Consider the following 22,502-nt stretch of genomic DNA (forward strand, 5'->3'; position numbering starts at 1 on the left):
TTTTGTTATTTAAATTCAGTGACAATGAAAATACCAAGTGTTTACTCATGCGCGCGCGTCAAGGAAGGAACAAAGACCTGCCCTCAAATGTGACGTCAGCTGTGAGAGGTCGATTATTATTTTAATCACATCGATTAGAAGATGTCTGAAATGATAGATTCAAGACTTTTACTGTGCAATTTTTGTCTCCAAAAATACAGTTTACTGCTTGATAGTATTTTTGTAAGGCTGTACCTTTAACAGTGATTATATAAAGTGAATTGCTATGTGCATTCACATGAAGACATAAGTGAATGAATGTGCATTGATGACATACATATTTATCTGGCATACTTGTAAGTAACACATCATAAACTACTTAGCTTATTTTAAAATACATGTAATAGCATGGGAAGTTAAAATGTTCTTAATTGGTTACCCAAATTTGTCAACCAAACTTTTGCCAATGGATGGAATTTCGCTTTTCCCCAGCAAATTAACATTCTTAAATGCGTAACTCATTGCATAAAAAAAAAAATCAATTTGTTGTTTTGGCAATTGATGGAATTTTGATTTTCCCCAGCAAATTAAAATTTTTGAATGCGTAACTCACTGCATATTCTGTAAAATCAATTTGCTGCAGTAGTAAAGAAATATGTCATTTTTACCCTTGATGTGAAAACATGGGTATCGATGCTGAAAACAAAATTGAAAACCAAATTATGCAAAAACAAACTCGGTGTCCAAATTACTCTTTGCTATGTTTCTTGCTCTTAGTCTCAATAAGAATCGATCAATATGGGTCACTGGAGTAAAAAACTACTCCTTCCAGATATTACATGGCACAGTCACATGACTCATGCATCAAGCTCGTTTTTTTTCATAATACAGAATCTGAGTGAAATGCTCAGCAATACTCCATGCAGAAGGTTTGACTAAAGACAAAAAATTACAAGTGCTGTTTTTTTGAATAATTTGCTATTTGATTCTAACCTAGGCCTGATCGAATCTTCAAATATTCGACATGCGCTTATCAAGTTTTACTAGCGCCAGCATAAACTGGCCACCAATTAGGATTTGCATGCGCCTGCTCATCAAAAATTGACAAAGAGCTTATTAAAATAATAATAAACAATGTATGTATCAATAAATTTTTTCGAGGTAGCTGGATGGCTGTTATTTGACAGATTTGGAAAAAAAAATGTGAGCAAATATTCTTTAAAGGGACACTGCGTCCTGGAACAGCCAAATTGGGCTACAAAACGCGCTTTGAACGACATGATGTTAATCGGAAAGAACATTTGAAAGTAGGATATAAACATCCACACAACTATCGTTTAAAAACTGGGCGTTTTTGTGTTATTCCTGTAGTATGCGTGTGAGAACAACTTTCGGGGTCTACTTTTGCGACCCCAAAAAGTTGAGTTGTTTGGGTGCTAGTTGTGATTTCATCCGTAAAGTGTTCGCCTTTTGCGGACGTGTAAGAAACCACATTTTGTGCATTGGTGATTGGTCACCGCTGTTTGCGAGCACGGTGCTGTGTACATGTTGTAATAAACGCACACAACGTGTATATTGTACATTGACTGAGATCGACAGGAAAAACGGATTCGTACTCCATCGTGTACTCCGTACCGATGTAAACAACTGGGGTTTTTTCTTTTCTCGGGAATGGTAAGACATTAGGTTGGTTTCCTTTCAACCAGATGTTTGAAATTGGATAAGTAAACAATCCAAAACATGAAATTTTCAGGGATTTCAGGACCTAGTGCCCCTTTAAGGAAGCTCTCACATCATGGGTGTAAAGTGGTTTCAACAAAAGTGTGGCATTTGACAAACAATACAACCATGCAACTAACAAGCTTCAAACAAAAACATTTTGGAGTTTTTCATTATCTCCTTGAGACTGCTCAGGTTTTTCAAATATTTGAATCAAAAAAGTGTTATTCGGTGAATGATCAAATATTTGATGTATTCAACACATTCCTAATAATACTGTTACATCATCCACTGTATATTTGGATCACCAACATCACCAAATTATCACTTTAGCCCGATGGGGTTACAAGACCGGCCCTATCATCTGTGAGCGCAGAGAAGCAGACCACACCATGGATCACTGCCTCAAATGCCCACTACTACCCCACCCACGCATCTCCAGAGACCTCGCGATCTACACCATTAACACAAAACATTGCGTGGAGAAATGGAAAACAACAATTTGATGCTTTGAAGATACGACAAGAAGAAGAAGAATCACTGAAACTGAGGTACAGCCTAACCAGGGATTGGCAAAACATGATCAGCGCTCATGTGGAAAATAAGTTCAAGTAATTTGGTTGCTGATGAAAGATTGCCGAAGGTCCAAAAAGTGTGGTCAATGGAACAAATCACTTTGCGGGAGAACCGAGCATCATCCTGTTGAAAAAGAACACAAAAGAAACGGCCACATTTAATGGAAATTTCAAATTATATTTCTTGTCAAAAGAAAATTCCTTGCAAAATTTATTTGGGGGGGGGGGGTGAAAGCTCTTTACATATTTCCAAAACAAACCTTTTTCCAATAAAATTGAGTCAATTTGAAAAAAATAATTATAACTCCTTTGCTTTTTTTCATGTGCTGTTTTCCTGCCAACACTACTTGAAAAAGGTTTATAAAAACCTTCAGGCTTCAAATGTTTGCCATATAATTAACATTCTCATTTCGCCATCAAAACCGGATATCAAATAAGATTGTTAAGTACATAGTTCAAGAAACAGGAATATCTTTTACTGACAGTTCTACCCCACTCCCAACCCCCCCCCCCCCCCAAAAAAAAACAACACTGACAACAATTGCCCATGTTCTTCTTTCCAGTACAAATGTTTCTTGAAGAAAATATGAGACAAAGAGAGATTTGTATCTTACCATGAATTCCTGGCTTTGACTGCCTCTTTTCTCACAGTTCTTTTCTTGTCATCGAGTCTAGGTAAAAGACTTCTGGACACCTTCATTTTATGTGGGAAAAGCTGCAACAAAGAAAGAGAGGTAACAGTCTTTTCTCCAATTACGGTATCTCATTCCTTTCTTCTTTTTGCATGAATAGAGCGGTATTTAATTGCCAAATGCAAAATTAAATTTGATGTAAAATCATGCACACTGGTCATCACTGAGGGTATTTTGTTAAATTTACAGTAAGTGAAAGTGTGCCTGCAATTTGTACTGAACCTACTCATGGTATCACAGAGGAAAAAACTGTTCACGTACAAGACACATGGAGAAAAGTATCACTTAAATTTTCAAAAATCTGAACTAATTTGAACGATCAGAAAATGAAACCATCCTGCAATCACCCTCATTAATGGTTTTACTTTTGTCATTTTTCAAAATGGGCAAATTCAAATGGAGAGTTTGATTCTGGGTCTAAATGGGTCATTCCACCGGGTTGGGAAGCAGTGCATGTTACATCCATATATTTGGTTATACTATTAAAAGTATCAATGCATTCTAAACAGTTGCTCAACATAATATTTGTCTTAAGGTGTTTCAATACTTGCGAAAGTTTGAAATCATTTGAAAGTACTTTGACAAAAATATGAGCAAAATGTATTAATTCGGATGTAACATTGACACCGTGTCAATGTTACATCCAAATATTCTTTTTTTGCCATTTTTTACACGTATGTAAAATATTACCAAAACTGACTTGCATATTTACAACTGGAAACCTAAGCACCAAGAAAAACTTTTGTTTTGGTATAGTCAGGGTTCAAATATAGCAGAAACAATACCTCAAGTGTGGATGTAACGGTGTAAAAATCACTCAATGGAAGTGTGACTTTGGGTTTTACACCGTGTCAATATTACATCCACACAACCAAGCTATCATTTCTGCTCCATTTGATACCTGACTACCATAACAAAAGCTTTTCTTATTGTGTTGCATGTATTGTAAGAAGTACGCAAAGTGAATTTGGGTGATGTTTCGCAGAAATTAAAAAAAAAAGTACAAATGTCACATTTGGACGTAACACTGAGACGGTGTCAAGGTTACATCCAAAATGACATTTTTTGCTCATATTTTTGGCAAAATACATTGAAATCATTTCAAACTTTCTGCAGTCGTGAAACACCCAACAACAAATATTATGTAGAGCTACTGCTAGCAAGGCATTCCTGCTTTTCTTAATATGGTCATATGTCACACATTGTTCCCCAACCCGGTGGAATGACCCAAATAGGAAAAGGCTAAATAATCTTAGCAAATTCAGCAGCTGATTTTACTATGGCTCATCATTGGGTCACAGATGATAAGAATCTACTTGAGGAGATGCGATAATCAAACCACTCACTATATGATGCTCAAGGGTTGTCAGTTCACAGATGCACTTCAAGGCAACCATTCTTACTCTCTGCAGAAGTCAAAATAAGGTTTGTGGCATTAGGGCTAAGTTTTTCCAAAATTGTATTGGATGTAAACAATACAGTTGACACAATTTATTGTAAGGGAATAAATATGTGCTTGGCCAGTTTTAAACAAGTATGTTTAAAACCGGCTAGGGACCTGCACCCGATTTCATCAAACTCTTCGTAACTTACGATGCATCGCAGCGATGTGACGCGTCGTATCTCTACGATGCGTTGCAGCTGAGACGCGTCCGGCGATCCATTTCACAAAACATGTCGTAAATGCGACGCGTCGTAGGTGTATTTATAGCACAACTCAGTGACTGTTTTATGTATTTAGTCAGCGTACAGTAAATAGTCGTCTGATATTCAACAAAGAGTCGTCGGATCTCAGCTCAAAATTTGTTAAAACGTAAAACAAAATGGCGGCCGTGCGATGCAATTTTGACGGAAAACAAGCTCTCAGTGGACTGTATAGCTACTTTGAAATTTCAACTGCAATATTCCAGTCTAATTCATAATTATTCAATGAATTGTCTATTTACAACTTTACACACATTGCCTTGGTATTATGATCTCGTTTTTGTCATGTTTATGGCATTAAACTGGCTGTTCTTATTTTGCGATGACCACTAGACACGTCGTAACTTGCGACGTGTTTTAAGCCGTTGTCAAGGAACTTACGATGCGTTCAACACATCGCAACTTTCGTGAAATGGCTGATACGACGCGTCGCGAGTTGCCGTAACTCGAGTTGCGACGCGTCGCAGCGCTTCGTGAAATCGGGTGCTGGACGCCAAAAGCGAGGGCCATTATCCGTGACCAGGCCCCCAGCCGGATTTTAACGTACTCGTTTAATACCAGCCAAGCACATATATTTATTCCCATTCATAAATCAGGCATGCAACTAGGAATTTAGAAAAAAACGAGGAAATTCCAAATCACCCAAGACTTGGTACAGTGTTTTTCAATTTGTAATGGCATTCATGAGGAGTAAAAAACGAGGATATCAGCGGATCCGAGGAAAAGTTGCATGCCTGATAAATACATTTTCTTGGTGAAAAAGTAAAAAGAAGTCGAATATTCACAATTTTTTTCCCAACAATTTTACCTCGTGTTCTGTGAAACACCTCTCTGACCATGACTATGGTATGTGCCTTGCCCACGTAGTGCTAAAAATCTCTACTATTGAGAATGGTACGCACAGCAGTACTGCGCAATGTGGCGCAGACCATCCGGAGTTTCATCAGCGGTTTAAAACCACCCACGTGACGGGCTATCGAACAATCTGATTCGTTAGTGTGACGTCGCTTCAGTTTAAACCCCGCCCACTGCCCTTTAAGTACCACTGGAACCAGAAGTTAACGCAACTTACGTGTTTATTCAATGGGCGCTAGTAATCAGTGGTGCAAGTGCGTGTACGACCTTTTTACTAACGAATCGGAGAGGAATAGGTAAACTGTCTTAGGTATTTATGAATATATATGCAATTAAAAGGGGCGGTCCAAACTTTTCAGCGTACACAGAAGAAAACATTGCGGTTCAATTGTTACAGTGTTTAACTCATGCGTCATGGTAGGTGTGTTTGAACTTATGACGCTTGTGTTCTTAACCAGGGCACTTTACAATAAATTGCCTCTCCCCGCCCAGGAGTAAAAATGTGTGCGTGTATGGTATAGAATCCAGATTGCATTGATCTTGAGCTGCTGAAGAGATATGGTCTCAAAGCTGAATGAACAGGGATAATAATTTGTGAAGCACGTTGAGACCGTTGGTAAAAAAAGCAATATAAGCACAATAATACGATTATTATTAACTCTGATTTTTGAATCCTCAGCATCAACTTAAACTGAAAAAAATTGGGCATTTTATTTTCCCCGAATTTTAGCTATGCAGACTCGTGTCAATATGGACTGATCTGGTTTTGGCAGTGAGCCCTAACCACATTTTGGATTGTGTACATTTCTCACAGTGCTGGTCACTAAGTTTGACCGAGCTATCACGGTCACTTGACGAGAAGTCATGATCTGATTGGTCAATGCACACTGTTAAATTAAGCGGCAAGGAATGCAATTTGATTGTTAACTCACCATAGAAGCTTCGTAGCCTGACAGCCTCAGCAGCTCCGGCAACAATGAATCCACGTACTGTGCGATGATGCCCGGTGCGTCGTGTGTTAACAGCGCCAACCTCTCCAGGACTGACTGATAGAGGGCACTGTCCTCCTGGTGGAGGGACTGGATGAGGAGGGGCATGAGAGGGGGCAGTTCGCTCAGAAGGACCTGGCGGGGAACAAAGTGGAGGAGGTGGGAGAGACCTAGGAGGTAGTTCTTCTTGTTTCCTGCGAAAAAGAAGAAAATGGAAAATACATAACTGAGGCAAGTATTAAAGACTGTTAAATTTTTACTGAATTAACAAAAAAGGCTTACACCAAAAATAAAAATGTTCTTACAAAACTGCCCTGCTGGTTTAGAGTCGCAAGAGAAGCAATTCTGATAAATACATTGTTATACACATTCGTTTCTTTTCTTATATCAGCCATTTTTAAGCACACTGTTCATCAGGTGCCCAGTACTGGCAAAATCACTGCCAGCTATACGGTTTGTTAGTGTAACGTCAGTTCAGTTATAGGAACCATTGGAACTGGAAGTTAACGCAACTTGAGCGTTTATCCAATGGGCGCTAGTAATCAGAGGTGCGCGTGCGTGTATGACGTTTTTACTAACGAACCAGATTGATCAATACAACTGCTCTGTAATCATGATTCTTAAACTTGCGGGCACGAAGTTTAATTACTGGGGCCCTCAGTGGGTGTACAGTGATTCTGAAACTGGATTAGTATGTTGACTCGGTGCTAGAACAGTAGATGATCTCTTCTAAAATCTTCTTGGGCGGTATACATTGCCTGCATGCATTGGTTTACCCCCATGTGGCACAAAGTACACACGATTGATATAATTCCAAATGTGCACCAACTAGCATCATCTCTGCGCGAGTGACAGGCGCATGCCAGCAGTGTGATCACCAGTCCCTTCTTATTCTCTCTTTGTAACAGAGTAAGAAGGGTACTTCAGTAATTGAAATATCCACTTTACTGTTGAACTGCGTCCAGCAATTTTAAGTCGTTTAGGTAATATATTTTTAAATATCAACTTAAATTGTACCTTATGAAATATATTCTATGTGATCCTACTCGTAGCCCATTACTCATAACTTTGTTTGATGCTTAAAAATATAATTATTTTCTGTAATAGTTTGTCTGTTTTGTGTAATGGCATATCTGATACGAGCTATGCTTTCTAAGGTTTTTGTTTTTGCAATTAAGACAAAATAAATGTGTGTGATCATTCTGAGACCGAACTAGGCCAGCGATCAATTTTTTTTCACACACTGCTAATCATCCTCAATTCTACAAATGCTTCAGAAGTCTTCTTTGGCCAGTAAAAAGTTCATGTGTGATGATGTTTCCCATATAATATAAGTGACAGTGAAAGATAACGTTCTTGTACAGTACTCTGTATATAACTTACAGCAAAACCCATTTTTCATTTAAGGGTAATTTTTTTTTTTTTGATACGGGCGCTGTTTTGCTGCTGCCACACTTGGGGGGTTGCTCCACAAAATGCTCAAGTATTGTGCTGTTTTCATGGTGCTTATCATCTCAATCTGTCCATCAAAGTGAAGTGCATGGTGTAGCCCATCTAGTAGACAATTCTGGATAACGGATACTTACTCCAAAAAGAGACATTTACAGGATCTGTTTTTCTCCTTGGATATCCAGAACCCTAGTCCACAGTGCTTTATTGTCTGCTCCAGTGATTCAATACAATAGGGCCTGTGGCTAAGTCTATGGATCTACAGCCACTTGTACAGAAGAGACAACAATGGCCTCTATTCACAGGGACCACACTATCAATAGAACAGACTATGCATGCACAAGCCAAATGCATGTACACTGTGTACATGCACATGTACTGTACTCAAGATTACAACTCATTGCTCTGAGATCCTGTGCAAGTAAAATATTGCCCCAAGGCCAGTTTAATGCTGCAAAGAAACTTGGCATCCTCCGGTCCAGAGGTAGACGAGCGGGTTCCCACTTTCAGAGATGTAAGGCTGTTGTGGAACAGAAAAGTAAGATCACACATTTTCCTTCCACAATAAATACCCAGGATCACGATAGTACATCTGCACGCAGTAATGGTGATCCTTCTACCGAAGTCCTTCCATTACCCTCTGCATCACTACTCTATCCTTGTGGCAGGTGCAACCAGGAAGTGCTCGACCATCATCACGCCGTTGCATGTGACCATTGCAGTGCCTGGTTTCACTGTGCTTGCATGGGAATATCAGATAAACGTTACAGGAACCTATGTGAAGACAGTAAATTGCCATGGCAATGCGGATGTGACTCCCAAAACGTTTCATCATCTGCGCCAACTTCTGTTTCCATTGTCAATTCTTCCAACTTGTTTGACACACTACAGACTCCAGATCGTTCTGGGACCGTCTACTCCACAAATTCACCTGTCCCTCATTGTAATGATAGACCAATTCATACTTCAACGCCATCTAAATCCAAGCCAAGCAGAAACATGGAGAAGAAAAAGTTACTTGGTCTGCAAATTAACTGCAATGGGCTCAAAGGGGAAAACAGCAAACTAAAGTTCGGAGCTGCAGTAACACAACACCAGCCAGACATCATTTTTGGTTGTGAATCCAAGCTGGATGATAGCATTCCTACCTACTCGGTGTTCTCTGAGAAATACGAGGTATACAGAAAGGACCGTTCAGCTCATGGTGGGGGTGTCTTTCTAGCAGTCAGAAATGACATCATTGTTCTTGAAAGGCCGGAATTCGATTCCGACTCAGAAGTGATTTGGGCATCAGTACAATTTGCTAATGGTTGTGTTTACATCGGTAGCTTCTATCGTCCACCGAATGCCACAAATATTATTTTGGATCGTGTACAAGACAGCCTCAGTAAGATCCTCTCCAAGCACAAAAACCTTCCCAACATTATCTTGGCTGGTGATTGGAATTTCCCAGATATTGACTGGAAAAATATGGAGACAACAAACATGCAGACTCAAGCACAGCACAACAGGTTCCTCACCTTCCTCAACGAAAATGGCCTAGTCCAACTAACAAAGGGCATAACTAGGCCAAGATCAGGATCCATACTCGACCTTGTCCTAACTTCAAATCCTGAGATAGTTGACAATGTGAGAGTGAAGCCTGGTATAAGTGACCATGACATTGTCCTCTTTGACATAAACATGACACCAAAGTCACAGAAAAAGCCCCGGCGCACAATCTATAAGTATGATAAAGCAGATCAACACTTAGTCAAGAAGAAACTGGCAGATGCATCAAGGGAATACTTCTCTGGAGTCCCAGACGACTCACCAATAGAGGACAACTGGAAATTCTTCATTCAAGCCATCACCGATGCCATGACGCTTATTCCCCATTTTACGGACAAAGGGAAACCTAGCCACCCCTACATCACCCAGAAAATCATCAAACAGATGAATAAACGAGACAGGTTGTACAAGAAAACAAGAAAAAACATGAACCCAGAAACATGGGTCAGGTACAAATCCAAGCGAAATGAAGTTCAGAGGATGCAGAAAAATGCACATAACATCTACATGAACAACGTCATAGGAAGCAGCCTCAAGACAGATGGAAAGAAGTTCTGGTCTTTCATAAGGTCACAGAAGAGGGAATCCCTTGGAATCCCCACTCTCAGGGTGGCTGATAAAATCTATGCTACAGATATGGAGAAGGCTACAGGCCTTAACGATCAGTTCGCCTCTGTCTTCACCCATGAGAGTGACTCTGATGATCTCCCAGACAAAGGTCCGTCATCCTATATCCCAATAGAGGATCTAACAGTTAGGCAAAGTGGAGTGTTGAAACAGCTCAAACAGCTAAAAACCAACAAGGCTAGTGGTCCTGATGAGATCCCGGCTCGTATGCTCCATGACTACGCTGATGAAATTGCACCCATTCTAACTCACATCTTCCAGCAGTCTTACTCTACTGGTGAGCTACCATCTGATTGGCGTAAGGCTCGTGTTGTAGGTATCTACAAGAAGGGCAGCAAGAGTGATCCAGCAAATTATCGCCCTGTTTCCTTGACATGCATATGTTGTAAAATCATGGAGCACATAGTCCTGAGCCACATGGCTAAGTACCTTGCTGCAAATAACATCATCATCGACAACCAACATGGTTTCCGTGAGAAATTGTCGTGCGAAACACAACTCATACAAGCCGTTGATGACTGGGCCTTTAATATCAACAACAAACATCAGACGGACGTCTTGTTTCTAGACTTTAGCAAGGCCTTTGACAGAGTGGCTCATCGCAAGTTGTTGCACAAGCTTGAATACTACGGCATCATAGGCAGAACCAAAGCATGGATCCAAGGTTTCTTGAGTGGTAGGACCCAGCAAGTTGCAGTCAATGGTACCCTGTCTGCACCTGCAGATGTCATATCTGGAGTCCCCCAAGGCTCTGTACTTGGCCCAGCCCTGTTTCTTTTGTACATCAATGACATCAGTGAAGGTGTTCTGTCAACAATGAGGCTTTTTGCTGATGATAGTGCAATCTACAGGTGCATCAAGTCTCGTAGAGATCTTGAGACTCTCCAAGCGGATCTCCAGGCGGTCTTTGAATGGGCTCAGAGATGGGACATGAGTTTCAACATCACAAAATGTTGCCACCTCTGCATCACCCTGAAGAAGAAAAAGCTTGAACACACCTTTACAATCTCTGGCCAGGCCATCCCGCATGAGAAGAAATGCAAATACCTTGGAGTCACCATCGCTGATAACCTAAGCTGGAACACTCAGGCAGAAGCAGTCAGAGCCAAGGCTTCAAGATCGCTTGGGCTGATCAGACGCACCCTTGGAAAATGCAGCAGGGAGGTCAAGGAGACAGCATATAACACTCTAGTAAGACCACAACTTGAATTTGCCACAAGTGCATGGAACCCATACACAATCCGCAACATCAGAATAGTTGAGAGTGTCCAACGCCAATCGGCACGTTTTGTCAGGAAGGACTACCACCGGGAATCGAGTGTGTCTGACATGCTGACATCACTGGGATGGGACACCCTACATGACAGACGTCTCCTCCATCAGGTTGAACTCCTCTACAAAATTCAACATGGCCAAGTAAATATAACTACTCCGCCGAACATTGTCCATAACACACGATCAAGCCGACACAGCCAGACCAATCAACATAACCTCATCTACAGGCAACCACTCACCAGAGTTGACTGCTACCTCTATAGCCCTTTCCCAAGAGCTGTTCGGATTTGGAACAGGCTACCAGTGGCTGCGGTTACTGCGACCACTTTGAAAGAGTTCCAGACAGAAGCTCTCCCAACTATAAGAGGGATGGAGCTACCAGTTGTATCTCTCAGGACAAATTGACAATACCACCATCCGATAAGCACCCTAATAGCACACACAAAGAGCACACATGGAATTGCAACCCACCCTCTCCAGGACAGCAGCAATGCTTTTAGGAGAGTACTCTAATGCAATGCAAGATGACACCATTTGCAAACAATCAAAAATAAAACTGCCAAAAATATCATGAAATAACCTACATGATTGTTAAGTTAATAATAGGATCAAACATCCTGTGAAATCATTGCGCCCAGTATGCTGTCATTTTTTAAAACAGAGGAATTGTCATCATTTCCTCCCGATGGTTAGGACCAAACCAACAGACTTTTAATGGAAACCTATGCTTTGCGTAGAGAAAATAAGGATGCTGTTTCAGAGTTTTCTCACAAAGTACAATGTATATCTACTGAGCTGAAATTTCCACTGATGGGTTTCAAAAACCTGCTTCAGATTTATTGTTTTGTTGTCCTTTGAATTGGCAAAAACACATACTTTTTGGCAAATGGTGTCCATTACCTTTCAAAACTGCGAATGTGTGCTAATCTATTACATACTTCTGGTCTAATAACATTTTAGGTACTAGCACTGTTGTCTAGCGGATTTTTATATGAACTTTGAGCCCTGATAATTTGTTCACGGAACCCATAAGAAAGTTCTCTAGTACCTGATGTTGTGTTACCATATCCATCGATGATTCCGGATAGGAGCTGGAGAAACAATCGCTGGCGGTACATCAACTTGACGTCAGCATGCGAGGATGGACTCAGGACGTCGTTGCTGTCGCTCAGGATGAGGTGCAGTCCCTCGGCGGCTTGGGTACCCAGCGTGTCGTCCTCGAACAAAGCCAGGAGGTGTGATGCGAGTTGGTTACAGGAGGGGTGGGACCTGAGCAGTAGGGATTTGGTCAGCTGTGGTTGAAAGAAAACCAGAGGACCTTCAGGGAAACTTTTCCTAGATGATAACTTTGCTTCCTCAACTGCTGGAAAACTATAACTGTGATCTTCTTAAGCTAATGAAATCCTCCCTCTTCAACTAAAAGAGGAAATCTTGATATAATTAATAGATTAATAATTTACAATTAAACCATTATTACCATGCACCTAGTCAGTTTCCCTTTGTGGTTTAGTTGAACATTTGTCAAAAAAAGCTGTAAAGTCTTTTGAGTGAGGTCCGTTTGCTATTTCCTGCATTTGCAGCATTGCTAACGTTGCTAGCATCGTGACTTTGGGCGTGAACCCTGGCTACATGGCGTATATGAGTTTATGGCTTCTGACTAGGGCCCCTTGAACAAGTGAATTTGGATCTGCATTAACTAGACGCTATGCCAAGTAATATTCTTTGTCCTTTTCATTTGCCATGCAAATTGGAAACTAAGACACATAACAACAAATTTTTTTTTAAAGGATTTCAGAGTTTTTACAGTGTTAACACCACACAACACAATTTAACCCTTTTGAGTTTACTGTGAACCCTTTTTATTTTCTTTCTAAATACATTTTATCTTGAAGCATATTACTGCAAAACTGAACCAAATAATTTGTTTTTCAAAGCTGAATAAAGAAATTGACTGGGTTTGCACCTGCGTCCTCTGGATTGCTGTTGCAACTGAGCTATCCAGCCCTATGTTGGCGGTTACCCAATTTGTCAATGTCTTTCACATTCATCCAGACATAGGACAGAACGTGAGTGGCTCCATCTCAAAAGGGGTCAAATTTCGCAGCTGGAACATCAAATCCTTAAAATTCAGGTCAAACTATTCTGACATTAAAAAGCTTATTTTTGTGACTTTACCCATATCCAGCAGGTCAGTGCTCTCTGTCTTGTCGTCTCCTCACTGTTGCTCGGTTGAAGTCTGGTTAACAAGTGCTCCTTAATAGGTTGGATATGTTGATCCAGCTCTGGTCCTGGGACAACAAAGCAACAAAAACCCGTATAAATGTGACCGACTGATAAACTAAATTAAAGTCTAACTGAATGTGGAATAAGTTCTAAAGCTAGAGGGTTACCACAGAGTTGCACGCACAAACGAGTGAATGGTGGACGAGGCTGTGACTGAATCAGGTGTTTCTGTGGCTAACGGCTGTGACTATTGCCATTATGATACCATGGTAAATAGCCACAGCCTTAGACTACAATGCCTTTATCAACACAGCCATACAGCTACTTTCCGAGATACACTTGAGGCGGGCTTAGGTGGCTCCAAAACTACCCGCCACACCAAAATCAGAAAGTCATGTGGGAAAAAGTAGCATATGCCTGCCAACCTTCTTTGAGACAGCCAAAGAGGCACGACTAATTTTATTCTAAAATGTGCACAAAACCATTGGCTCTTCGCGGAGCATCAGGCATCGTCGGCAATGCGTTTGAAGGTCTCTCCCAGTGGTCTCTCCTAGCTTTACCTTTCTTACCCAGGCATGCAACTGGGAACTTACAAAAAAAGAGGAAATTCAAATCTTTCCATGACTTTGTACAGTGTTTTTCTATTTTCAATGGCACAAATGGGAAGTCAAAAAAGAGGAAATCAGCTGATCCGAGGAAAAGTTGCATGCCTGTTACCGTTGAGGGGCTACATGTACTTGGGCACGGAGCCCATATTAGAAAATTCTGTACTGTAAGCATACTTCACGGGGGTAGCAAGGTATTTTGGCCTGTGTATCTCTGCATACATCCTGTAACTATTAACTGATTCTGTACTACGAGTGTTAGTTCAAAACTTCTATGTAAGCACAGAGTGACAAATTCAGAATTCAAGCAGAGCTGAGAATCTGGGCCTGATGCCAAGAAGCTGTTTACTACAAAATATTGCTTACCAAATATACGCGCTTGGCAAAATTCATTTGAGAACCAGTCACTCACAAGCAATATCAATTGCAGCGCAGTTTAGCTGGTAGCCTTATTCTACGAAACAAAACTTTTTCTGTGTTTAGAAGTTTTCCGGCTTGAAATTTTGGCTCCATGAAATGGCCCATGGGACAAATCTTACGTTAGTCGCGCCGCCTGACCACTACTTAAACGACTTTGCGATTGCACCTCCCCTCACCTAATGGAGGTCCTATCCTCTTTATTTCCTATCCCCTGATAGGATAGGACCTCAATTAGGTGAGGGGAGGTGCAATCGCAAAGTCGTTTAAGTAGTGGTCAGGCGGCGCGACTAACGTAAGATTTGTCCCATGGGTTTGGATTTTATTCCCCTTATACAGCCAGTGTGTGATAAGCGAGGTCGCTATCAACAAGATGAATCAAATCCAGTCTTGCCAATATGGGCAGCGCTACCCAGGAAATTCCAAGCATACCTCACGCGCGCTGCATTCAAGCTAATGCATGCGTGTAAGGTATGCTCAGAATTTCCTGGGAAGCGCTGCCAATATTGCCCAGACAAGATTTGATTGATCACGTTGATATAGAGACCTCCACCACCGCGGTAACTTAACTGCGTTTGTCATGGGACTGGCTGCAAAATAGGGGAACGAAAATCCAGACTTGGACCAAGACTAATCTTATGTAGGTGCTAAACACAGAAATTCAGCTAAGTTAGAAAACTACTTGCTTAGCAAAAACAGCCTACTGGCCAAAATGTCACAGGTTGGTTATATCTTGTTAACTGGTTCCCATCTGATTTTTTTGCAAAGCTTGAAATGTTGACTTATATTTTCTTAAAGTGGTCTACATCAGCTTAGATATATCCAACCAACCTGCGTGGAATTTGTTAAGAAGACCCGCCAGGCATTTTGCCGCTGTCGTACTAGTCAGCTCGTGGTCGCTGCTTGTGGCCATTGCCAGGAGACTGGTCAATAACTGCCACTGGTCAGGGACGGTCACTCCTCTCCGGACGGAGCAGACGCAGGCGGTCAGTAAAACGACCAGCTGGGTCTGTGGCCATGGGGAGTCAATCTGGATGGGCAAAAACAGAACAACTGGTTTCCAAGCTTTTGTATGTTTTGTGACAAGAAATGTGACAATAAATGCATTTCCTTTTTTCTGAAATTTGTCAAATCTGTGACACAATTTTTGTGATTCTACAGTATCTATTTCCACTAACTAGTCAAAGTACATACTTATTTCCAATGGGTCTAAAGAGACTTAGTCCCTTCACAATTACGTACAATTAGTGTAATCCTCCATTATAAGCAACTGCACCAAGTGGTGACCCCACAGTTGAATCGAACACAACACTGAGTGGAATGCATAGTCTAGCAACACTGTCTATAAAAAGCCCAATGTTCAAATTATTTCCGTAAAACTGTTAGAACTGGAAACGCCCTATTTTTAGGCTATAAAAGTAAATCATCTTTCATATGTCAACATCTTGGTAGTAGGAAAAAGAGAGTCTATTTAGCAGTTCTTTCATTCAATAAAACTGACAGTTTTTGTATTGTAAAGAAAAGTGGCTCCTTAAGTTGAAAATAAATCATAAACATAAAAATATACATAAGGGATATTACCTCTAAAGGCTTGAATACTGTATCATCATTTAAAATTTCAGAAGACATAATGCTGCTGAGGTTGTGCCGGTGAAACACCTCAATGTACTGTTGACAAAGTTCTGAGGCTAAACTGAAACAAAAATGCCAGGATCCAAAAAAGAAAGAAAGATAATTATACCAATTTTAAAAGGTAGCAAAAATCCCTCCTCAATAAACAAGGGAAAATAATATAAAGCCTACAAAAGTAAGAAGTTAACTAAAATATATTTTTAATCCATTTTTTGCCTCATAATGGATCCGCAGGTATGAGAGGATACTTTCAGTCACTGTGGGGGTATACCAAAAACCTGGCAAAATCACATACCAAAGTTTTCAAAAGTTAATAGCCTTCTCTAACAAAACTGTGTTCACGTATTTTCCACGTTAAAACTTTGTTCCTTTACAATGAACTGCCTTAGCTGCGCTATTGCGGCAGCCATTTTGTGTTATTTTGTGCAACATTACCTGTTCCGCTTTAAGTGCAATGCGTACACAACATTTTTCTACTCTCTAGAGTGACCCACATGAACGCAGCCCATAAAGCCGTTCTCGGGTTGACCTTGTTACGACACAGGTCAGTCGGTGACTGACTTTTCAGGATCAAGCTGCGCCTGAGCTATGACTGTCTGGAACATGTTAGTCGTAGATTTATTGTGACCTGCGTGCAGCTGTGATGATATTGACACGATCGGCATCAGTCAGTGCAAGAGTACAACAATTTCAACTTTTGCGTCGCGACGGAACGTGGTTGCGACAGATGAGAATCAATCCCAGTCGACCTGGTGAGGTTACGTCATGCGCACATCCAGATCATCATCAAATTTTATTGTGAATCGTTGATGTGTCATAGGTCACATCAGCATGGTTGCGATTATTCTGTGCCCAGATGGCGCTTGTTCCGTGATAATCACACGATTTCTCAGGTTTGTGACCTGCACGTGGCAGAAGTTAGCTGAGAACCAATTCCAAGTAATATACATCATATGACATTTGATTTGGTTTGGTAACTGCAGGTCACCAGAGTTACATTAATGACTAGAGCGTTAACTCCTCACTCTAATGCACGGAGATACTTTGAAGCTGTCCTGGGCACAGACATTTTGAATTCATGGTCGTATTTGCAAGTGTACTCCACTGCAACGCACATGTATATACTTAAGCGCATCATGACGGTTAAAAAATCATTGCAAAATCATCTGCAGAGGATACATATATGCGAACTTGAGTTGTTTGCGCAGAGCAAAATGAAAAGCTCATTTACTGATTGTGGATTTCGGTTTTGGACGTATCGGCTTCGATAACACACCTGCAAAGAATACAAATGCAAATATGCAAATAGCCGTACGAAAGACGTACACAATTTGGAGTTTTCCTTTGGTTTGTGGACAAACATGGATGCGCCCAGCAGTCACCACTTTGTACATCGAGTAAGTGCTCTAGTAATTTAATGTAGCTCTATGGTCACCACTGAGCAAGTTCGGGTGAGGACCATCAGTCGACTAGTGGTTGATTTGTGACGTGACTTACGCCTTTGCACTAGCAATGTCGAATGCATCTAGTAAAATGATGGTCAAAATGTCTTCACAAAACCTCCTCTGCACACGGCTATAAGTAACCAGCAATGGAACCGTGCCCCATCGTCCGGTTCCAAATCAGCCTCGAATCCATGGGCGCGTGCGCGTTCCTTGCACTAACCCCTGGCTGTGATGTACACGTAAACGATGCTGACTGGCTATTCAGAGCGTACTCCGCGCGCATTTCGTAGATTGCACGCCGGGCGTGCCCATAATGCGCTCGCGTGCTTTGCACGTCACGTCACGAAAATTTTTCAAAACTGCACGATGCCTGTACGATGCCTGTACGATATGGATAATGGCAGCCTCGTTTTTCGCTTAAAATACCCTGTATCTTCTGTTGTAAAGGGACGAAAGAGGTACGTACATTAAATACAAATCCTTGCTAAATAACGCGACGTCCAAAGCTTATATTTGAAAGGACTGATTCTTCAAAAACACAGCTTTCAACATTTCAAAGACGGCGTCGCACGTAAAACGGATAAACTGCAGCCCTAATTATAATGTGCCATATCTTGACACATTTAAATGAGACAAGTCCAGGGGTTGAGATCGCGCAAGGCATGATGGGAAACAACATGGCACAGCAAGATCTCGTACCCACAGGAACGAAGTTGGTTCCAAATAGTCACCTAGCGAGGCCCACCATCCTTCGTTTGAGTGAAGTTAGTCGAACTATGGTTAACTTTAGTTTTCACCCCAAATTGCTCACAGGTGAGAGGCACAGCTAGTGCTGCTACCGAATCCCACACATTGGTATTTTTTTTTCAAATCCTACCTCAAATCAAGACACTGCACTACATTCCTCACAATGGCTGCTAGTAGCACAATGACCTCCTCCCTGCATAGCAACCGGCTGTTACCGACCTCTGACCTTGTATCCAAGGCAGCCATGACGGACATGCGGAGGATCTGGGGCAAGAGCTTCTGGTAGAAGAAGCTGAGGTTTGTAGGGTCTGTCCTGCTTTTTGTCACGACGGTCAGGATGCTTTGGAGCGTTGAAACACACTCTTCTGCTTTTGATGAGGTATCACCTATAAATAGATATCTTGGATATTACCAGGGCATGTGTGTTCCAGGGGCCTTCCTTCATTTGATTCCCTGACTGCACATAAACGCAATAATTAAATTCCCAGTGCCCCTAAAGTTCCCCTTCACCCCCCCCCACACAATATTGCTCCACCTCATTTTTTCAAAAGTGATTTAACCGAAAGAGTAGTGCAGATGATTAGTTTCAAATCAACGCTTCTAATTCCCTTCCCCCTGCGGATTTGTGAAATGTGAATATGACAGATAAGGAAAAGGGCAACCCCTAGTGTCAAATGAGGTGCAGGCACAACTCCCCCCCCCCCTGTATCGACTGACATCTTAAAAATGTGGAAAAATTTGGTTCTGGATCCACCCTTGGTCCCCCCACAAAATGTTGATCTCTCCTGCCCTGCTCCCCTCTTCCCACCTCCCTCCCACCACTGCAAAAACCAGGCAACGCCACTTGTAGGCAACCATTCATATTCCCAAATTGCTCAGTCAACAAATTAATATTTGACCCAAAATTTCCAACACGTGTAATGTAAAACAAACATGACTGTACGTACTATTACTAAGAGATTGAAGGTGAACCATAAACCTGTCCACTATGCATTCCACTAACGCTGGTTGTGTTGCTAGGGCGGCCATGCTGTTTAGAATGGAATGATGGGATACATGTGACACTGCTTGTCTGTCCCCCTCTGCATCCACTTCCATTGGTTCTACGGAGTGAAAAAGGAGGGAAACGCAAATTACTAAGCATTCTCAGATCAGCCTTTTTTTACTGCTCATGAATTGCATTAACCCTAACCAACCCAAACTTTCAAAATCCTATTGCATGTTTTGTTGGAATCTGTTGGAGTGAGTACTGCAGTAGTAAACTGATTGTGCTTTATATGGGGTCAGCTAGGCATACCACCATAATCAGAGTCTGGCAGTTTGGGTGTATTAGTTGCCACATGGTGTTGGATTGCGAAAGAGTGAGAAAGGTTCCTATTAAATCACTCAAGGGGGCTAGGGTTAATGTTCCAACATTCAAATCACTTTCAAGCACAGTTTTTAGTGAGGCTTACTGGACCTCATCTTGATCCGGACTCTGGCCTCAGGTTCCATGGCTTCAGATTTCATGATTTCAGATCCCTTTGATTGGTTACAACCATTTCTGAATTCGGGAAAGTCAACTCTTAAATAATAATAATGATGGGTATTTATATAGCGCTTTCAACTATTAGATCAAGGTGTTTCACATTATTATTACCCCTCATCATTGGGCCATTAAAACATTCCTCATGCCATCTCAGCTCGATGATCATACAGCCATTATTCAGATACAAACAGGTATTATACAAACACAACAACCATCTCTGCCCTCACAGGTATCCATTTACTCCTTGGTGGGGAGAAGCAATGAGTGACAAAGTGCCTTACCCAAGGACACACGCACCGCATTCGAATCCACAACCTGCAGAGCCACCCAATTAGGCCACAGAACTCCATTTATTCCAATCATATTATACAAGCAAAAGGTTCAGAGTTGCAGTTTGATTTGAACAGGATAAATGATCCTGGAACAAGTGATGAAGCCAAGGTTTTTGAAATGGCCATACATTACTGATTATGGCAAAAACAGATTCCTCGATCAAGCCTGTCTGTTTGTACCTGTGTTCAACTGCTCCAGTAATGCTGGTAGAACTTTGCCTTCGGTGACTGATGGGTGATGGGTGGCTATGTGAATCAAAGCATTGACACTCTCTTGCCTGGGTGACAGATACACATGAAACTGAACATCAGATACAGCCTTTTGTTTGCTTTTGTTCCAGAAAGATGCTTATACATAACTAGAAATCAACTTAGAAACCGTTAACTTTTATGTTGTAAACAACTGACCTTAAATGACTGTCACCCTCTGACAGGAAAGTTTTGGTCATATGTTCCGCTACCAGGACAACATCATCATCCTTGAGGAGCCCCTTGGTCTCTGCCAAGAGGCCCAATCCCGCCGCTGACACCGATTTAAGAGAAGTGTTTGTTTCCGACAGCATGGATATGAGAATGGAGAGGATTGCATCCTTGTGGAGGGAGACAGGATTAGGGAAGTCAGTGTAGGGAAAGGCCAAGGAAACCCGGATAAATGCCTGGAGAATGGAGATAATACTCTGCCTCTGCTTTGCCTGATGTTAAAAAGAAAATAAACGAAGAGAACATATCTTTATTGCACTGCAAGCACCAATTTAAAAACACAAGAGTGAATATCTGAAATTTGACACAGGAAGGGAATCCAAAGGTCTTGCACACTCTCATTATATGCCTCCCATGGCAAAACTAAAGACACATTCCAACAACGAATGGAAAATGTAAAAGAATACTGTACACTCGGCTTTTAACACCTACAAGTTTTTAATTACTAAAAGAAAAAATATGGTTCTGCTCTACACTTTTCCACAACTGGAATTCAATTATTTTGCTCAATTTTTTCAAAAAATCTTTGCTCAATTTTTCTAAAAATACTGATCGCACTTTAGGGATTTTGAATTCTGACAATGTATGGCCAGAGAAATGTTGTACTCTTTTGCACCTTTTCTGTCACTTCAGACTTTGTATGTAATCAGCGCCCTTGTTTGTTTGTTTGATGGGCTGTTTGTTTGTGTTTTTTTCAAATTTATGTCATCATTTTAGAAGCAGCCGAATTTACAGTGAATAACAAAGAAGATTTGGGAACAATGTTTGTTTCCAAGTTGATCACCAATTGATTGTTGATGGCCATGTCGGCCCATTTTTACCTGAGGATGTTTGTTAAATTGGTCAAGTAACAAGGGCAGAGTGTACGCTAGGATCTTGCTACAGACAGCCTCGGACGAGCTGGCCACAGCTTGCAGCAGACGACAGCTGGGATGGATGAATCTCATATCAGGCTCATTGATGTGCTTCCGCGATTCTGGAGGTAACGGTCAAAGAGAAGGGATTATGAAATGTGATCTGATCCTGCAAACTGAGTCTAAGGCCGCCCTCAGGTCAACCTTGCAACGACATAGAGCAGTCGGCGACTGACTTTTCATGATCAAGCTGTGCCTGAGATATGACCGTCGGGATCATATCAGTCACCGATTTTTTGCAACCTGAGTGTAATTGCGATGACATTATGACGATTGGTATCAGTTGGTGCTAAAAGAACATCAACAGTCGTAGGAGTAGAACCTAGCACTCTAGGTACTGTGGCTCCCAAACCTCAAGAAACTTTTGCCCATACACACATCCCAGTACAAATGGTTCCTTCCTGCATGGTTAGTGCAGAATCCAGGCACTCGATCACTGTACACTCACCAGGTCCCCTTCAATGGAGAAACCATTGTACAAGCTATTGTACAAAGCAACTGTCATGTGAGGGATTATCTGAACAACAGCTGAATAATCTGCTGAATCCAAAAAGTCTACTGGCCTCTTGTTCCAGTGTTGTATTCGAGTCCATCACAAGTCTTTTCACAAGTCCTTTCTCAAGTCCTTTCATAAAGCCAGTCACAAGTAACAGGATGAACAATGACAAAGGAACGCTTTTGTAACAGTTCATTAAAATAGCTAGTGACTTGAATTGAGACTGGAAGACTTGTGACGGACTTGCAGGGACTTGCAGGGACTCAAA

At 41.4% G+C, this 22,502-nt stretch overlaps 1 protein-coding gene across 1 annotated transcript in view; it reads right to left on the reverse strand.

Annotated features, from left to right (window-relative positions):
• Window positions 1-1,459: 1,459 nt before the first annotated feature.
• LOC119739727 (MMS19 nucleotide excision repair protein homolog) overlaps window positions 1,460-22,502 on the reverse strand; it is a 29,653-nt gene continuing 8,610 nt past the window's right edge. The window contains exons 9-21 of the mRNA XM_038214762.1: window positions 21,646-21,800; window positions 20,753-21,036; window positions 20,525-20,622; window positions 19,432-19,587; window positions 18,615-18,870; window positions 16,242-16,353; window positions 15,492-15,690; window positions 13,591-13,703; window positions 12,464-12,707; window positions 6,457-6,707; window positions 4,312-4,371; window positions 2,888-2,988; window positions 1,460-2,397 (exon numbers count right to left, since the gene is read on the reverse strand). Of these exons, the coding sequence (XP_038070690.1) occupies window positions 2,370-2,397; window positions 2,888-2,988; window positions 4,312-4,371; window positions 6,457-6,707; window positions 12,464-12,707; window positions 13,591-13,703; window positions 15,492-15,690; window positions 16,242-16,353; window positions 18,615-18,870; window positions 19,432-19,587; window positions 20,525-20,622; window positions 20,753-21,036; window positions 21,646-21,800 (2,057 nt within the window). The 3' untranslated portion in view covers window positions 1,460-2,369. The remainder of the gene's footprint in view (window positions 2,398-2,887; window positions 2,989-4,311; window positions 4,372-6,456; window positions 6,708-12,463; window positions 12,708-13,590; window positions 13,704-15,491; window positions 15,691-16,241; window positions 16,354-18,614; window positions 18,871-19,431; window positions 19,588-20,524; window positions 20,623-20,752; window positions 21,037-21,645; window positions 21,801-22,502) is intronic.

Source organism: Patiria miniata, unplaced genomic scaffold, assembly GCF_015706575.1.
Source record: "Patiria miniata isolate m_02_andy unplaced genomic scaffold, ASM1570657v1 HiC_scaffold_4, whole genome shotgun sequence".
Lineage (NCBI taxonomy): Eukaryota > Metazoa > Echinodermata > Asteroidea > Valvatida > Asterinidae > Patiria > Patiria miniata.